Source organism: Nansenia antarctica (assembly GCF_963989245.1).
Source record: "Nansenia antarctica genome assembly, chromosome: 5".
Lineage (NCBI taxonomy): Eukaryota > Metazoa > Chordata > Actinopteri > Argentiniformes > Microstomatidae > Nansenia > Nansenia antarctica.
Window position 1 is genome coordinate 49,690,664 of NC_137690.1, and position 20,709 is coordinate 49,711,372.

Here is a 20,709-nt window from a genome sequence, read left to right on the forward strand (position 1 = left end):
TCTATAAAATACATGAGTATTTATACATTAAGGCAGCAAGTTCCAAAGCCATCAAATCACAAACCCAGGTAATCAATTAATGTTTCAAAAGAACCATGTAGCCTAGTCGACTCGGCAGCACTGACTAAATCTGGCGGACAAATGACTATTACAATATCCAAGTGACAAATTAATTTATAGATTTAAATCAACAGAAGCAATACATTTCAGAGGAATAGGAACACAGTAGAAAAGAAGCAAAATTCTGAAAGAAGAACACCATGTAAAATATGTTTTCACAATAAAACAGAACAGGTGATGTATCCATGCTGCAAGTCCAATTATCTCCAGAGCCGTGAGTCAGAGTTAAAGGTGTCTGTCCGTCCGTCCGTTTCAATTTTCTGCTGCGGTGTCACGAGTGTTAGATCCAGCTCTTTGTGGTGGTGTTCTCTGCGGTGTCATGTGTTAGATCCAGCTCTTTGTGGTGGTGTTCTCTGCGGCCTACGCCCCCGCGTCAGACACACAGGCAGAGTGTCTGTAGGTGTACAGCTTGTTGTCTGCTCCCCCACTCAACATCAGCTGCAAAATGAAACAGGTAACAGGGAATTTATAGAGTAACCAGTGCAACATTCTTGAATCATAAAGAAATATACAATTTATTTCCCAATAAATGGTTTTCTTTAGAAACCTTTTTTCTTTAGGTACAGCAAAGAACTGTCTCTGGTAGCAAACGAGTCGGGCCCAAAGTTTTACCCTAACCCCTAACCCTGGCAAAACTAGGAGCATATGCTGAACATGTAAATGGACTGCACTTATATAGCACCAAAGTGCTTTACAATGGCCTCTCATTCACCCATTCACACACACATTCACACACCAATGGCGACAAGCTACCATGCAAGGCGCCGGCCCGCTCATTGGGAGCAATTTGCGGTTCAGTGTCTTGCCCAAGGACACCTTGACACATGGCCAAGGGGGGATCGAACCGCCCACCATGTGATCATTAGACCCCACCATATGTCACTTACCCCTGTCTCTGTCCAGTCCACACACAGTACTTTGTCCTCGTGGGCTGCCAGGTCATAGAGGGGAGCCTTGCAGCTGTCAAACACAAGCAAACACTGTAAACAACACGGTAAACAACACACACTCTTTGTCCAACAGCATCTGAATGCATATTTTTCTTGCCATAAATGTATACAATTAGATACGTTTATCTCATTTTAATAAACATTTTTGCCTCTTATATTTTGTTATTATATTCTATGTGTCTTTTTATATGTACCCTCAATGGAGCCCCCGCTAGCGAAAGTATCTCACACGACTACTTGAATAACCGGAATGACAAATAATCATCTGGTATCTTGTAGCCTCTAGCTAGCAGCTTCACCTGACTCAGAGACATTTAGACCTTGCATGAAAAGTCCTAACGCTGTATCCAGATACTGTCCACATCCTGCGTGTCCACTGTCCACATGAAGACAGGTGTGAAATGTGTGAACAAAAATAAATAAAAAACATGACCTTGTGATAGTATTTCTATCCGATCTGTGTCACCACCTCCAGAGGTGCAGCTGGCAAGATCCGAGCTTTATCAGATCATATGTGATCCGATCACAGGACACATTTTAATGCGAGGTCTCAATGGGGTTAGACAGACTCGGATAAGAAAGGCCTCTGGGAAGCGCTTCTGGCACTGCACTATCAGGCCCAACCAGTTTGAGGAGGAAGATAGCGTTTTTACACTCCCTTAGGGCAAAGTAAGAGGAAGTGCAACAGCCACAGACACAACAATTTCCAGTCCTATGTCTTAAGACATGACTTATGACAAATGTATTATACGTTTAGCAGCAGTTCCCTTTTAGCACCAAGCTATATGGAGATTCAATGCTGTCAGATAAGTACAATTACAAGGCAGGTACATGTAATTCTGTACCCTGTGTTGTATACAATATACAGTTGAAGCTTTTGGAAATTATTATTAGTGTAATTATTGATCATTATCTGTTCATCAGAAAATGATAAATTCCTCAGCATTCCTCTGGAGCCCATGCATCACTGACAGGTGACCAGATAAGATGTAAACTACTACTGTAGATTATTTCTGCTATATACACTTAACATTGTATTACAATTGTTATTATCAGTCATTATTGCTGCTACTTGCACTTCACTCTTTTGCACTACTACTGTCACTGTTATTATGTATCATGTATTGTTGATTGTTGTTGAACAAGGAGCAAGACCCCAAAGCAATTTCACCATGTCAGTTACAGCTGTATGCAACGTACATGACAAACAACCTTTTATTTGAAGAGTCCATGATGCAATCTTAAGGCTCTCACAGAGTCGGGCGGAACGTACGCGGAACGGACTCCGCAGAGGTCCGCGGGGACTCAAAGCGGACGTCTGCAAGGCATGTCCGCGCGCAGCTCCAATGTTTGTGTCCGTGCATACCTTGCATACCATGCATATAATGTGACACCGGAATGTGACAGCCAGTCTTTGTGCAGCATTGACCGGTGAGCGATGATTACCAGGGTGCAGAATGAACGGGGCTAGGCGCCCTACTACCAGGTCGTCAAACTTTTGGCTGTTCATGCGGAAGTAACTAAAAATGTTTCTCTTCTTCAATACTTTGCATGTCCCTCACCAACATGATGAACTCCCCTTCCTCATCCCTTGTTTCGTTGAGTGGCCTTACATACCACCTTCTCTGCTTTCCCCCCGCAAAGCCATAAGACAGAGCATCTCTTCCTCATCATCGGTGGACGACGCCATGACAGAAAGTGTAAACAGCGTGCAAGGATTGTGGGAAATGTAGTAAACTGGCATGAGAAATTTAGGAAATTGGTACGCGGTGGTACGCTCGACTATGAAACCTCAAACGACTGCGGACATGCCACGCGGAGTCCGGTCCGCTTTATGTACACACCTATTATATAATTTGTCATTTCATATTTTGATGAAGTCTTTTCTTCTTTCTTTTTTATAAATGCTATTTTCACAATTGTATGCTCTTGAAAAAACAAAACGATAAACAAAGTAAAAAAAATAAAAAAAATAACACACACACACACCTTCTGGTGTCCCACAGTTTGACCACGTTGTCCAGGGATCCAGACACCAGCTGGTGCTCATGGGAGGGGGACCACTTCACCGCCGTGACCCAGCCGGTGTGGGACGTGAGAGAGAGGAGCACCAAGGAACCGTCTGAGCAGGAGGGAGGGAGGGAGGGAGGACAGGAGGGAGGGAGGATAGGAGGGAGGGAGGGAGGGAGGGCCACACAAACACACGACAGAGGTATGAGAGTGATCTTCTGATACAATCATTCACCCCCAATTCTTAAATAAAAAAATAATAATAACTCTTCCTTCTTCTAGCATTGTAACTGCCAGAGGCCCCTGCTTTTGGCATAGATGACTTTCTTTTGATACACTGACGGATAGACGATTCACTTAATTAAACAAATGCATTTGCATTTATGTAAATCTTCGCTTTGGATGAAGGCGCCTGCTAAATGTCTAAAAATGTAAATGGAACAGTCAGCTGTGTGTCCAGAGTGAGACGGAGGCGGCGGTGAGAGCCGTGGTACCTTTGGAGCGAGGGTCCCACAGGCGGATGTGGCGGTCGGTGCTGCCCGACGCCAGGCGGCGGCATATGGGCGAGTAGGAGACGCAGTTGAACACCTTGCTGCCCGTCTGCGGGGGGGGAGAGAGAGTACAGGCAATACAAATCAATCAATCAATCAACCACTTTGCCATCAATTACTCCGTCTGTCCGTCAATCCATCATTCGTCCCATCCAGTCTTCCATCTGTCCATCGTCCCATCCTACTGATCCATCCACCCATCCATCCATCCACCCATCCATCCACCCACCCACCCACCCACCTATCCATCCATCCATCCATCCAACCATCCATCCTTCCATCCAACCATCCATCCACCCACCCACCCACCCATCCATCAACCCATCCATCCATCCATCCATCCATCCATCCATCCACCCACACATCCACCCATCCACCCATCCATCCATCCACCCATCCATCCATCCATCCGTCCATCCACCAGCCGTGATGCAACCCTGGGATGAGGAGAGATGGAGAGGTTGTGGAGTCACTCACCAGCGTACTCTTGGCGGCCCCGGTCTCAGCGTCCCACAAACGGATGGTGTGGTCCCAGGATGCACTGCACAGCTCCTCGCTGTCACACCAGAGGACGGAGGACACCGCCTCGTTGTGTCCCGACAACGTCATCAGGGGGGTCTGTTGGGGGACCGACAGTAACGTGAGTTTATTGCACTGTAGTATTTTGCAAAGTACTGTGTGGAAAGAGGTTCAGTATTATATAGTTACCATGGTAGTCTAACCATAACGCCAAGGAGAGTAACAATAAGAGTGGCTTTTTTGGTAAAAGTACCGCATTTTACATAGAGCAATTTGTTTCAAATCCAAACTGTTGGGAGTATAGAGCTAGACAAAAAAAAAAAAGAAGACAAAATGCTTCTTTCCAATACTTAAAGAGGGCACTTGTATGTTCTACGTTGACCCGACATGGACAACAGAGCTCCTGAACCAGTACAACCTGTAGGAGGCAGGAGACACTCACCCTGGTCAGCCCCATCTGTTCAGTCTTCTGTTTCTTCCTGGGCCTGTTGGGAGGCTCCTCCACCTCATCCTCCTCTTCCGTGGTGACTGTTGGGGGAGGGAAGAGTGTGTCTTGACTTCTCTCTCTTTCTTTTTCAAAATTGCTGTGTCGACAGCACTTAATTCAACAGGGTTCCATTTAGCAGCATCAACCTGGTGTTGTTACAAAAGCCTACAGATGCCATCATGCAACCGTCTCATTGTCGAGATGAACATGTTTGTTTTTGACAGTACCTGCTGACCAAATCTTCAGCATCTTGTCCCAAGAGCCACTGCAGAACTGAGAGGAAACAGCACAATTAGGAAAATTTCTGAGCAGTAAAACCATGCTGCTTTCCCTTGACATAGTGATGCTGACAGACATTTCTTTATCTCCCATTCGTCTCTCTACTACCCACCCTCTTCTACTCTCTCCTCTTTTCTCTCTTCACCATCTTCTCCCCCTCTCTCTGCAACCCTCAAATACCTTCTTTCTCTCACCTTAGTGCGTGTTGGATCCGTGGCGATAGTGTCGACACTCCCAGCGTGTCCACGGCAGCAGTGCCGGGCTTTCAGCTTGTTCCTCTCAGAGTTCCACTCCCACAGCAGAATGGTCTGGTCCAGGGAGGCCGTCAGAAGCAGGGAGGTCAGACCATCTACACAGCAGGGGGGGGGGGGGTCATGAAACACATTTTCACCACCACCAACCATCTAACATGCTATCAGTGGTATGTCAGCAGCTGGATACATTTAGCCTTCTTGTTCACATTTTACATTTACCATTTAGCAGACGCTTTTACAGTCTCTTAGACTTACAGTCTCCCTGGAGTAACTAAGTGGCTTACTCAAGGGCACACTAGTGTTGGTGTTCTCAAGTGGGATTTGAACTCATGACATTCTGATCACCAGTCCAATTCACTATCCACTAGGCCACCACTACCCTGTTTACGTGTTAGAAGACAACTCTAAAAGCTTAATGTGCATCACAATGGAGGAAGCTATGGAAATACGTGTCCTCCTCCTCTTCTTCCTCCTCACCCCTCTTGATCCAGGCCACATCCTTGACCACGTCTGTGTGTCCAGCCACCGTCATCACCGCCTTGCCCTCCAGGGACCAGATGCGGGCCGTCTTATCATAAGACCCTGTCAGGATCCTGGTCAAACACACAGGACAGAAGGGTGAGCAAAACACACACCAAAGCAGGGAGAGGTAATATACTGCAGAGAGGACAGAGAAAACATTTACAAAATAATAATAATGTAGGGTTATAAAGGATAACGGTAGCCTCCCCTCTGGGGAGTTTTTTTCCTTGGCTTACTCCTGGGGGGTCTATGATTTGGTATTGTATTTATTGTTTATACTGTTTAGTATTATTCTGTTGCGAAGCGCTTTGTGACATTTGTCTATGTAAAAAAGCGCTGTACAAATTCAACTTGATTGATTGTGAGGTAGGAGTGGAGAGAGTCCCTGTCTTTGAGGTTCTGTGTCCACCTCTCTCTCTTACCATTCAGAGTCCGCCTCCACAGAGCTGATCCAGTCATCGTGCATCATGCACTCTTCTGGCTGTGGCGCTGTGATTTTCTCTACATACTCAATCTCCACCACATCTTCCTGACACACACACACACACACACACACACACACACACACACACACACACACACACATTAGGCTTACTGAGCAAGCTTTGATAACATTATAGTTTGACATCATGTGTTAGTGTTCACTTCAGGCTGCTGCCAGATGCATGAAAATGCAGTGTATGTTCCTAACATAATACACATGTAAATGCAGTGTATCTTCCTAACATATTACACACCGTTGATATGCCTTCAATGTCCATGTGGTTCGACAGCGTCGTCCTCAGGAACTGCCCCTTGACCAGGAAGTCAAACTCAACCTGGCTGTGGTTGGACGCTACATGAAGAGAACAGAAGTGCAGGGATTTAATCCATTTGTTGTCAATAAAGCATGACAGCTACTGTGGGCAAGTTCCAGATGTCAAGGCCATGGTGGGTGACTCTTGATTCATGTGACATGATACCAGGCCTGGCAGAGCATCACCAGAGAACATTCCCTCCCAGCGTCTGACAGGATCAATGGGTCAGACTTAAGGCAGTTATTACATGGAAAGGAAAGTCGATCAAGTGCTAAAGAACCTGAGTGCTTAAGAACAGACATGAGTGCGAAAGAAGACACTGCGCCAGATATCTCACCATTCTTTGCTTCCAGCAGCTTGTTGATGACATTGCTGAGGTCCCGCAGCTCAGACCCAGCTGGGATGGAGAAGGGGACGTCGTCGACTGCATGTCTACGGAAAAACCAAGCATCGGGTTGATCATCGATCAACACCTATCATACCGTCGTGTTAACTTATTCACGTTGGTTTCTGATTCTTTCCTCTGCTAGTCTAGTTGTCGACAATGCATGCAGACTAGTGGACCCGACTGAACTAGGACCACCCGCCCTTCAGACTAGAACTAGGACAGAAGTAAACAGTCATGTTGATAGCTAGGCAACTCTAATAACTCACAAGTCTCAGATTAACAGTTAATGTCCTGAATTTGCCTCAAAAGACCTCACATTATGATCCTGATATGGCTCTAGTGATCAAATCCCATGGCATGTGTGGAAGTTTTCTTGCATGCTAGCTAACTTCCCAGCTAGCTACCTGGCTGGCTGTCTTACAGCGAATCAGTACTTACTTCTTGTTTTCCGTAAAGAACCTCGCTTGTAGCTGAGACATTTCTGCGTTTTTGGTTACGATAAAAAAAAAAAAGTTGTAAAACTGCTTTATTAACGATTATTCGTCTCTCTACTAACCATAACACACATGTGTGTTAGCAGCAGGACAGAGTGGGCTGGAGATGGAATGCCATGTGGTTCACGTTCCTGGATTCTAACAGACATTTGAGTTGATCGCAGAGAAGTCCATAACTTTCGCTTCTCATCTAGTAATGTCTTATTGTACTTTAACGATTACGAAAACGATGTTCAATGTTAAACCGAAACGTGCAATGATAATACTCTGTATGCTATGGCATCTGAATAAGTAGAGCCAAGTAACACCAAGTATCTTAATATAATTTAAAAAAAGGAACTGAAGCACATTGGTATTCTTTGTAAAAGTATTTAATAGCTGTCTTAACAATGTGATAACTAATGTACCCCGTTGATGAATATTGGCCCCCTTCATTAACCCACTCTACACCCGTCTAATATGGAAGCATATAGTAGACCTAATTCAAATGCTAATGCAATATGAGATTGCAATTGCATGTTCCACTTTTGCATGCATTCTTTCAGACAATATTCAAATTCAAATGCAATTCTAATGATTTGCATTTTCATTTTCATGTACCTGATGTGCACATTCACTGTCAATATTACAATTATAATGCAAAGCCATTTGACATTTAATTTTCAAAGTCATGCGCTGCTTTGTAGCTGACAAAATTCAAAAGTTCATTCTAATGTGCAAATGACTATGCAATCCCAAAATAGCATATTCATTTGCCACTTTTGCCTGCGTTATTTGAGTCAATATTCAAATTGTAATGCAATAATGTGATTCGCAATTGCATTTACATGTTCTAGTAAACACATCCGCTTTGTAGCTGACAAAATTAAAATTACTATGCAATTCCAAAATAGCATATTCATTTGCCACTTTTGCCTGCGTTATTTGAGTCAATATTAAAATTGTAATGCAATAATGTGATTAGCAATTGCATTTACATGTTCTAGTAAACACATCCGCTTTACAGCTGACAAAATTCAAACTCTCTATGCAATTATCATGTTCTACCGGCCTGTCAGTCATTTTCTGGGGGCGGGACAATGTTTAACGCGCCAACCGGAAATAGCTCGGGTTCGTTAGTGCAAGACCAGCCAGCTGTAGATAATTTAATTGATTTAGTGGGCGAAGGTATTTAGTGGGTGAAGGAAACAAGAATGGCCAGATCTGTTTCACAACTACTCCTTGAGGCGTTGGAGGCGTTAGAAGCACAGCAGCAGAATCCCTCCTGGCTGTCGGAAGATTCCCCTCAACCCACACCGAACCCTCCGAACCCCCCACCCGTCCTTCCACCCGATCAACCCACACCGAACCCTCCGAACCCCTCACCCGTCCTTCCCCCCGACCGGGGAGGTGCAGGTGGAGCACGAGGTAACGTTAGTTTACTAGCTAGCTAATTAAGCAATATCACGAGAGGAAGTGTGTTATACTGAATATGATTGTCTTCGGTACTCGGCCGCAATGTATTAGTTAACAGTAATAAGTTGATTAACAGATTATGATTTGCTTGTTTATTTAATCATTTATTTAGGCTCCGTCAAGAAAAAATTGTTCCGCAACGGGACTGTTCAACTGGACGAAGTAGCTACTTTGTATCGTGGCTAGCTACTTTGTATCGTGTACATTTATTTGTACATTTCCATGTATTGTGCAACCAGTGAAATATGACTCGGTTGACAGTCGCTTTGGTGGCATGTGTGAATGTGATTCAGAGTCAGACGAGTTGACATCAGACAGCACGCTGCTCCATCGTTTTCTGCTCTCGTGGATGGTCTCCAATACAGTGGCGGCTGGTGCTAAACATTTTGGGTGGGGCACAGGTTATGGGGGCATGCTCTACGGGGAAGAATATCAACTTTAAAATCTGGATTTACAGTCGATTTTAGCATGAGAATAGCTCTACCCCCCTGTACAGACCTCGCCATCCCCTCTACCCCCCTGTACAGACCTCTTCATCCCCTCTACCCACCTCTACAGACCTCTTCATCCCCTCTACCCCCCTGTACAGACCTCTTCATCCCCTCTACCCACCTCTACAGACCTCTTCATCACCTCTACCCACCTCTACATCCCCTCTACCCACCTCTACAGACCTCTCCATTAGGGATGGACGGTTTCCAATTATTGAAACCGAAAAACCGTCAAAGACTAAAACCGCGGTTTTCCGGTTAACCGAAAAACGACCGAAAAAAAAAAAAAAAAAAAAAAGCGACAATTTCAAATAATTGAGCCCTACTGCTACAATACACTCATGTCGAACACCATTAAAACACCGTAAGCACAGTCGTAACACATTTAGGCTACTTAGTTTCACAAATATAAGTGGAAAGGCAGACTTTTGTAAGCTACACCATACATGAAAACACATGAACACTTAACACACCAGCTCCGCTGATCCAGGGTGCACGTCTGCACGGAAGATCATCTCTTGGAACAGCGTCTTCATTGAATGAACTGCTTTCTCAATATCTTGGTTCTTAGACAAAGTTTCAGCTGCTGCTCAATGTATTGAAATATTTGAATACTGCTCAATAATCACTGAAATATTACACTTAGAATTATGCAGTGAACATACTTAAAGCTTTTCATAAAAACCACATGCCGCGAGACTGACTCGTCCTGAACTGTCGTAAGTCAATCAACAAAGAATGCCCCATCAAAATAAAAGTGCCCATGGTAGAGCTGTCAAAATAGAGCTTTCAAAATAAATGTACTAATACAGATAGAGATAAATACAGAACTACCTTTGCGTCACTAAGTGACCGCGTATCTTCTGAGACATGCGTTCTGTCATCACTTTCAGTAAGGCCTTCACACACAGTGGTGCTGTGCACAAACACTCTTGATCCGTATAGCTCTTGTTTTATTATATTGTGGTTTAGTAAATACTGCACTTGGAGTTACATTCAATGCATGATTTGTGCTATAGAACATAAATAAAGTTTGATTGATTGATTGATATCAAATCAAATCACATTTTATTTCTATAGCGCATTTCTCACAAAAGTGACCCAATGCGCTTTACAGAGAGCAGCGAAAATTATCTTATTAAATGTAAGCGACTAATTGTAAAAAACCTTTCCTATCTACCAATAACTGAAGGCAACTATCTTTCCCATAGAGTGATTCGTTACCCTTAAATATAATCCCAATTAGATATTAATCCTCAGTTATTCTTCACAACTGACCAAACCTCTCACTCATTGCGCGGCAGATTCAGACTGTATCATTGTTATTTTCACACACGACAAACATGTGACATGTTCCAGTTTTATTCTTTGAACAACATAGGAAAAAAAAATCCGGTTTCAGACGGTTTTGATAAAAAACCGTTTCTATTTTTATAAACCCCGGTTTTCGGTTTAACCGAAAAACCGTCCATCCCTACTCTCCATCCCCTCTACCCCCTGTACAGACCTCTCCATCCCCTCTACCCTCCTCTACAGACCTCTTCATCCCCTCTACCCCCCTGTACATACCTCCTCATCCCCCCTACCCCCCTGTACAGACCTCTTCATCCCCTCTACCCCCCTGTACATACCTCCTCATCCCCCCTACCCCCCTGTACAGACCTCTCCATCCCCTCTACCCCCCTGTACAGACCTTCATCCCCTCTACCCCCCTGTACATACCTCCTCATCCCCCCTACCCCCCTGTACAGACCTCTCCATCCCCTCTACCCCCCTGTACAGACCTCTTCATCCCCTCTACCCCCCTGTACAGACCTCTTCATCCCCTCTACCCCCCTGTACAGACCTCTTCATCCCCCCTACCCACCTCTACAGACCTCTTCATCCCCCCTACCCCCCTGTACAGACCTCTTCATCCCCCCTACCCACCTCTACATACCTCCTCATCCCCCCTACCCCCCTGTACAGACCTCTTCATCCCCTCTACCCCCCTGTACAGACCTCTTCATCCCCTCTACCCCCCTGTACAGACCTCTTTATCCCCTCTACCCCCCTGTACAGACCTCTTCATCCCCCCTACCCCCCTGTACAGACCTCTTCATCCCCTCTACCCCCCTGTACAGACCTCTTCATCCCCTCTAGTGAGTGTGTGAGTGTGTGAGTGTGTGAGTGTGTGTGTGAGTGTGTGTGTGTGTGTGTGTGTGTGTGTGTGTGTGTGTGTGTGTGTGTGCGTGCGCGTGTGTGCGTGTGTGCGTGTGTGTGTGTGCGTGTGCTGAATACATAAACAAACAAGCTAAAAGACGACAATAGAAAACGTACCATGCTGACGATATTACTAAATGTTTGAAGTAGCTTTTATCTTAGCTGACTCTCTTACCTTCAGGTCGAGTTTGTGTATTCTGGCTTCGCAAAACACCAACAGCAGCCTAACACAGCCGGTGCGGAGATTGCGACCACAAACGAAGTTTGACTTCGGTAATAGGTCCAGTTGTAATATCCTCAAGTTGGGAACAAAAGATGCCTCCTTCTAATCCATTTGTTCAATTTGTTTACAGAAAGAAATCCTCCTAAATCCTCGGTTATACGATTTTCCAATTTTCCCTGCCTTTGTATAAACTTGCTTTATAATTAAATTTGGTCTGGGTGGTCCTAATTCCTTTACTGTTAATTTCTCCTGGTTGCTACGACGGCTGAACGGTGTTTCTTTTAAAGATTCAACCGAGTTGTTCAGAACATTACTAGCCGCCATAGCGATGGTGAAGCCGGTGAACGAACGTCCGTATGACATGACGTAAGCACGTACGATTCTTTGTGCATGTCCCAAAACCCCATAGACAAATGACCGAATGGCCTGAAGTTACCAAAATAGATTTTACATGCAAGTCTACGAGAACAGCCTAGTGCAATTTCGAGTAGACTGAAAGTTGCCCCGAAAGGGGCGGGACTTGAAGCTGATTGGAACATACTCCACAGAACACTAGCTGATTGGACTAGGGGTGGGACGATTAGAAAATGTCATGTCACGATTATCGTGGGCAAAATAATCGCGATCCACGATATTATCGCGAGAATAAAAAAAAAATTTAAAAAAAAAATTACATTTTTTTTTTAAAAAAAACTTTAGAATGCCAATAAAACACACTGTAATCACTTTAACTTATATTTTGTTGTATTTTTATATCAATGACAATAAAGACCATTCATTCATTCATAATTCATTACTTCTATTATATACTTTTAATTCATTACTTCAACCATGTCATTATTTTGTTCACTTTTGCACAAGCTGTAATCAAAGATGCTCTGTCTACTTAATGTTAATTCACTGTATGATTTGTTTTTCACGGAGACTATTCTAACGAATTCTATGACATTGAAAATTATTTTTGACTGGATAGGATGCCGTGGCCACACACACCCGTAGTCTATCCGTATCCATTCATTTCAATCCATTTGAGAGCTAGATAAGGACACTTTCGTGACATGAGCTGGGCATGTATACAGTAGGATAGCCTGCACGTTCACACATAGGGCTTTCACACCGGCAGTTCCGAACGCCGGTTCGCGTTCGCGTGTCTGGCGAATGAGCCCGCGTTCGGAACTGCCGGTGTGTAAGCCCTATCAGTGCATCATGATTCATGTTGCTAACGAGCATTCAGATGAATGTCACAGTCACATGTTAACTAACTAGTAAAGCCAGGCTCATTTTACCTGGAGTTCAGAGTACAACGCAGGGTGACGGTCACGGAGGTGCACATGCAAATTGGACGTGTTTGCCCTCGGGGCAGACACTTTCCTCCGGCAAGTTCGGCATGTTGGCTCTTCATCCTGGCGTTCTTGACTTGTGAAGCCAAAGTACTTCCACACATCAGATTTCACTTTTTTATTCGGAGGATACAATGGACACGGGGCCGATGCAGCCATGGTGTATGCTAGCATACTAGTGACTGACTGACAACGCTGACTTGACAGTCACGTGCAGGCTGAACAATCCCGCGAGACAAATTTCTGTGAGGATATTCGCGCGCGGCTCATGTGAGAAATCAAAATTATATTACTATGTATTTATAACATACGATTATGACGATTATTCAACTAATTAAAATTCTCCACGATAAAGTTATCGCGTGTGTTTTTATCGCGATTAACGATAATCACGATAATCGTCCCATCCCTAGATTGGACTATGATATACTCCACAGAACACTAGCTGATTGGACTATGATATTCAGAAGCAACACTGTCTAGAAGTCATAGAAAAAAAATCTCTCTCTTCTCCCTTTGGTGGGGCATTGTCCAATTGCCCCTAATGAACCAGCCTCCCCTGCTCCAATAACTTTTTAGCGAGCTTTCAGACCTTTCATTCATTTAATAGAACACCTGTGCGGCGGAGTGATGCATAGTTAAAAGTCCCAGTGCTGTTATACTGTATATCGTAACTCATGGAATGCCTCTTGTCCAATCAAATTACTTGGTCGGAACTAACTGTTGTATAATTAGATTTAATGTAGAAATGATAATTTAACTCTAGAAAACGTTAGTATATTTTTCATCTCAGATGTGGTCTATGATATATTATGAGCTGATTAAGTTGTATGTATTCATATTGGCATTAACGATACCCAAGTAAACAATCACTGAATGTATTTATCACATCAATACAGTGCATGTTTACTATTTCAGTTGACTAATACAATATTGTTAATTTGTTCATAACATTTCATTGTTCTACACAGCAGAAGGTATGAGGCTATTTAGCCCATACCCAACCCCACTGGGTAGGCCTATAGGAAGACCCAACCCCACTGGGTAGGCCTATAAGAAGACCCAACCCCACTGGGTAGGCCTATAGGAAGACGGAATGTAACCCAACCCCACTGGGTAGGCCTATAGGAAGACCATACCCAACCCCACTGGGTAGGCCTATAAGAAGACCATACCCAACCCCACTGGGTAGGCCTATAGGAAGACCATACCCAACCCCACTGGGTAGGCCTAGAAGAAGCCCATACCCAACCCCACTGGGTAGGCCTATAAGCCCATACCCAACCCCACTGGGTAGGCCTATAGGAAGACCCAACCCCACTGGGTAGGCCTAGAAGAAGACCCAACCCCACTGGGTAGGCCTATAGGAAGACGGAATGCAACACCAGCTCAGGCTGCTAAAAAGCAGAAAAGATGCTCGTCATATACGCACCGTTTCTTCTGCCTTTCGAAAAGGAAGGACATTGAGGTACCCACTACATCGAGAAGACATGCTCTTGAAAGGGCAGGATTAGGTGAGCGGAAGGTCACATTTCTAGGTAAGGCTAATTTTGCTTATGTATTTTCTGGATATATTATAGGTCTGTAATATGTATTCATATCCCAGCAGTGAAATGATAATGGTATTGTTCTCTTTACCTACAGACAAATCTTGCACCTCAAAGGAGTTTTCAGAGCAGCTGTACAGATATTTTCCACAATTGAAGGAATGTGGAGGGTTTGTTCTCCTTCGCAACAAGGGATCAGCGAGGTCCAAATATCTGGACGGCATACCCTGTCCGCAGGAAGGCTATTCCCCAGAGTACCTGACCAGTGAAGCAGCCATGGTGGGGCAAGCCCTTATCTATATCAGGCCACTCCAAAAAGATATAGACCTGGAGGTAACATAACCTTTTCACATTAATAAAATGTTATTGTTGTCTTCAGGCAATGCATTTAGTGTTGCAAATATGTTTTGATTTGCTGTTTTGAATAAGCTAGCCCAGTGGTCCTCAGGGTCCAGAGTCCTGCTGGTTTTCTATCCTGTCAGGTTAACTACCTGGTAGGATAACATTCACCTGGTGCCCCAGGTCTAAATCAGTCCCTGATTAGACGGATAGACATTATATCTGGCAGAAAACAAAACCAGCAGTACTCTTGATCCGGAGGCCCAGATTTGAGGACCACTGAGCTAGACTATGTTTTACAGGAGTTTTGTTATTTTCATTGTGTTATAGAGCCTGGAGCCCTCCACATTTGTGGGACCAGGACCACAAATCGAGTGCTTGTACTGCAGAGGAAAATACAAGCTCTCAGAAATGCAAGAGCACATTGATCTCTGTGAAAAGTGAGTGACTTGTTTTATTATGATCTGTTAACGCAAAGGGATTCAGGAATGTTATGTTTCATGCAATATCTGAAATCTAAACTTCTATACCTCCAAACCTACCAAATATTGCAACAGGTCTGAAGAGAGAAACAAAGAGAGTTCTAATGAGAGACGGGAAAGCACAGCAGGGACTGTAGCTGTGAGCAACAGTGACAGACAAGACAGGGCCAACGGGCCCGTGGCAAGTTCCTCAAGCAGCCATTATCCACCAGAAGAGCCTGCCACTGAAGGTGTCTCCCCCAAGGCCATTTCCTAATGCACTTAACTAATTCTGTGCTCTGTATTTTATCACTTTTTTCATTGATGCATCCTTACAGTAAGACATTAGGGAAATGAAATTGTACAGCTTTTTTCTATCATTTTCAGAGTTTAAGAGTGAACCTCATCTTGAGGAAGCAGCAAAGATATACAGAAGAAGGATCCTAAGGAATGGAGAGGACAAACCTGAACTTGTTGCTTGGCTTGACCTAACTAGTTCCGAGCAGGATCGTGTGAGAGAAGTCTTGTCATTTTATAAACGACTGGGTGTAACGATGGTCAAACAGCCAAACTTCTTTCATTTAATTCGTTTATTTGACCTGCAGAGAAGACATATAGAACACAATTCTTCTCTGGTCTGCTTGTGAATCCATTAAGGTGGCGGCCATGTTCTCCCACCACCGTCTATGTACATTTCACATCAGGACAATTTGTTCACAGAAAGAACACAAACTTCCCTCAAACATTACAAATAACAATTACAAACAACATGTGGAGCGACATACCTGCAGAGAAGACATATAGAACACAATTCTTCTCTGGTCTGCTTGTGAATCTGCACGTTCAAAACAACATACAATAAATGTTCTGTTTCACATCATCACAATACATCACATCATCACAATACATGTAAAAACAAACAGCACAGTACTACACCAACACCTTCACCCTACATTACAAGATTCTCCATACAAACAACAAAACACGAGGAGCATTTCACATCACGCACATACCCATTAAGGTGGCGGCCATGTTCTGACGCACCACCGCAAGTACGGCAACAAGAGAAGGACAAAGAACGTGCAGACCTGCAGTACACCCAAACTCCAAAGGGGGGCTCCAACAACAACCAGGGCTGCTCAAAGCACGGCGAAACTCATCTACATTCACCACAACTAAACATACATTCCCAACTCTGTTACACCCACCTCCCCTGAATTTCGCCAACCTTGAGCAGCAACTATACATTTAAATACTACTTTTTACTTTTTACACTATTACATAGGGCCGCCAAAGGACAGGACAGCCAACTTGAAAAGTATCCTATAAGGATGAAGTGGAAAGAGAGGTAAACTACCTCTCCAACCAACTACTGGCGGTAGGATGCGTTCTACACCCCACAAGACCCTATTTTCACTGTGTATTACTAGCCTTCAAGAGGCCACAACCTCTTATGAAACAATCAGAATAACGAACAAACCTATATGTCATAGGATGTCAGTGTGCACAGTGTATACATGCACTGAACTGAGCTTCGGCTTATCTAACTGTGGGAAGCCTGGAACACTGACCTGCAAACAGCTCGAATGTTTGACTTAGTGTCTTGAATAATGTCTTGTCCTGACATAGTATAAATCAATCTGTCAACTGGTTTGATAAGGCGACCAAACTTGGACTTGACCTGTGTGACTGTACTAGGATGTTCACACTGTGTGACAGAAGCTAAAGTGTCAGTACGCTGTGTGTCACTAGCATCATCTGTCTGATTTGTGTTACCAGAAACATCAGTACAATCATCAGCGCTAACCACAAATCTAGAATCAGAGTTAATGGACTGATCTACCATTTGCTCCTCAGCCATCTGCTCGGGAACCCTCTGAGGGGCAAACGAGACTGAAGACACTACAGTGTTAGTAGCCTCTGTCCGTGAGTGGTCAGGGAATGGTAACTGGGTGACCCACTCCAGGGTTCTTCCCTTGGGATCCTTGGGCTCTGGAACAGTCAAGGGAACATCCCTCTCCCGAACAGCTCTTCCCCCATACTCCATGTCTTCAACCTCCCCTCCCTCACTCCCAGGACAGGAATCCACTCTCTCCGACTCGAACGCGATTCCTCTACTCACTTCCCCAGGCAAGGAATCCTGTTCCACTTCCGACACGGACATGTCACTTGGCTCATTTGATGTATGAACAGCAGACAGGGATGAAACTGGGTCAGAGATCACACTCGTATCATACACCGGCAGAAAGTTCACCAACAACAATAGATTACGGTGGACTACCTTCTCTCGTCCAGTGACAGTGTCTTGTATCCTATATGTGTGAGTCTCAGAGTTCCTATCCACCACAGTGTATACAGTAGACTCCCAACGATCAGCCACCTTTCTCTTTCCTCTCTCTCTCTTGTTCGCCAACAGCACACGGTCTCCGACGTCAATGGTGGGCCCTTTTACTCGTCTGTTGTAGAGCTCTGTGTGACGGTGCTGTTCTTTTATGACATGTTCCTGGGCTATGACCATAGCTTCTCTCAGATCCTTCGTGAGAGACATCACATACTTGTCGTAGCTGACCACAGCTGGATCATTCAGGACTGTCCGGAAGAGTATATCGACAGGGAGACGAGGAGTACGCCCAAACATCAGATAGAAAGGTGCATAGCCAGTTGACTCATGCGCTGTGCTATTGTACATGAACGTCAGAGTTTGCAAACGCCTCGGCCAGTTGATTTTTGCCTCTGGTTCAAGCGCTCGGATCATGTTACCGAGAGTTCTATTGAAACGTTCCACACTACCGTTACCCATCGGGTGATACGGGGTTGTGTGCGACTTTCTGACACCGGAGACTCTGAGCAGCTCACTCACTAGTTGACTCTCGAAGCTAGCTCCCTGGTCGCTGTGGATACGTTCTGGGAACCCAAAGACGCAGAAGAACTTGTCCCATAGAACTCTCGCCACCTGTTTGGCTGACTGATCTTTGCAGGGGAATGCCTGGGCCATTCTTGTAAAATGGTCAGTAACAACTAACACATCAACTGACTTGTTCCTTGAGTCCTCCGCTGACCAGAAATCAATGCAAACCAGCTGAAGTGGCCTGGTTGATGTGATACTCTGCAAAGGCGCCCTCGCAGCAGGTTCAACAGTCTTACTGACAATACACCGCTGGCAGTTACGGACGTAGTCTCTTACGTCTCTGTCGAGGTTGAGCCAGAAGAACCTCTGTCTGGCCAAGCCAAGACTCCTGAACTGACCTTGATGGCCAGCATGGTCATGAACACCTCTCAGAACTTCAACTTTCTTAGACTCAGGAACCACATACTGGCGGCGTTTTGACTTCACGACTTGATCCCTCGAGACTCTGTAGAGTATCCCATTGCTCACAACAAGTTTCTCCCAGTGCTTCAGGTACCTCATGACTGTGACTGATTCCTTATCTCTCTCTCTCCTGGAGGGTCTCCGATGTCTCTCCACATAGTACAAGACTCGAGAGAGAGTCCTGTCTCTGAGCTGTTCATCCCGGAGTTCCTTCTCACTGTAAGCAGGAAGTGAGTCCTGACCACCTGGGACTAACTGAGGCAAATGGTGCAAGACTGCTACAGCGCGCGTTCTTGCTCCGACCTCCCACAGATCGTCATATGACTGTAGAACAACAGACACTTCATCCATCTCCATAGACTGAGCGTGGACATGCAGAGGTGATGGGACACTTTGAGCGTAACTCTCTGCCTGGCGTGGAGTGTCACCACTATCATTGGACGACCGGAAGGCGTCCTGTACAGAAGCACTCGACACATCCTGGACTTCGGAGAGGAGATTCTTGTAGGGCTCTTCAAGTAATCTGTGACTGACTCTCTGCTTGACGAAAGGCACACGACTCAAGGCATCAGCGACAACATTCTGTGGGCCTGGCACGTACTTGATGTCGAAGTTATAGCTCGCTAACTTAGCCACCCATCGTTGCTCGCAGCAGTCCAGCTTGGGCTTCGTCATGATATGAGTCAATGGATTATTGTCCGTCCAAACAGTGAAATCATGCCCCTTCAACCAATGGCTAAACTTGTCACAGACACTCCACTTCAAGGCTAGGAATTCCAACCGATGGGCTGGATAGTTTCTCTGAGACTGAGAGAGGGACTTGCTGGCGAATGCGATTGGCCTCGCTCGGTCTTCACCCTCTTGGATCTGCGACAGGACAGCACCGATGCCATCAAGGGACGCGTCCGTTGACAGCATGAAGGGACGGCTGAAATCAGGGTGAGCCAGGACAGCCGTCTCAACCAGCGCCGTTTTCAGCTTCTGGAAAGCCTGCTCCGTTTCGGGGGTCCAGTCAGTAACCTTCAACTTCCTGCTTTGTGACCTTTGTTTGGACTGTTTCACCTTCCCTTTTCTCTTCTGGCCCGTCAACAGAGAGAAGAGAGGCTTTGCAATAGCGGAGAAGCTAGGCACAAAGTGCTGGTAATAATTGATCATCCCCAAGAAAGATCTGATTCGTTTCTGTGAGGGGGTTACACCGTCCGCTTCCATCAGGTCAGCACTTGTCATCTTTGCGATGCTCTCAACTTTGCTGGGATCAGTCAACACACCGTTGTCATTAATTATGTGGCCGAGGAATTTGACGGATTTCCGGAGAAAAAAACACTTCTTGGGGGCCAATTTCAGGTTATGACCACGCAGTCTACTGAACACCATCTCCAAGCGTTCCAGAGCTGTCCTCTCATCAGGGGCGTACACCAATAAATCATCCAGATAAACCAGTAAGCTCAGATAGTTCTGGTCTCCGAAAATGCTAGTCATCATACGCATGAAGCTCCCAGGACTATTACAGAGGCCCTGCGGGAGGCGATTATACTCATACAAGCCCATAGGTGTTGTAAAGGCAGAGTACTTTCTGTCATCCTCGTGTAGTGGCATGTTATAAAACCCTGAGGTTAGATCCATAGTACTAAACAAGGAGTTACCTCCAAGTGCAGCTAAGCAGTCGGCCTGGTGAGGGAGAGGGTGAGCATCCTTCAGGGTCCTCTTGTTCAGCCAGCGAAAGTCTGTACAGATACGGAGATCTCCGTTCTTTTTCCATACAAGAACCAACGGAGATGCATATTCACTGGTTGACTTCCTGATTATATCTTTCTCCTCCATCTCACTCAGTACTTGGCGCAACTTCTGATACTGACTGGGGGGCACTCGTCTGAATGGGAGCCGGAATGGCCTGTGATCTGAGAGGTGAATGCGATGTATGAAGCCCTTTGCCTCTCCACAATCCAGGTGATGGCGTGAGAAGATGTCCT

General features: G+C 45.1%; 1 protein-coding gene across 1 annotated transcript; it reads right to left on the bottom strand.

The window, feature by feature from the left end:
- Positions 1-158: 158 nt before the first annotated feature.
- Positions 159-7,356, bottom strand: wdr12 (WD repeat domain 12; the record flags this gene model as incomplete). The annotated part of the gene is made up of 13 exons (XM_080532166.1): positions 159-558; positions 1,008-1,080; positions 3,060-3,192; positions 3,575-3,680; positions 4,109-4,249; positions 4,593-4,678; positions 4,865-4,910; positions 5,111-5,265; positions 5,648-5,763; positions 6,115-6,221; positions 6,430-6,527; positions 6,827-6,921; positions 7,316-7,356. The coding sequence occupies 13 exons, from the start codon at positions 7,354-7,356 to the stop codon at positions 481-483; spliced, it is 1,275 nt and encodes a 424-aa protein (XP_080388292.1). The 3' UTR covers positions 159-480.
- Positions 7,357-20,709: the final 13,353 nt, after the last annotated feature.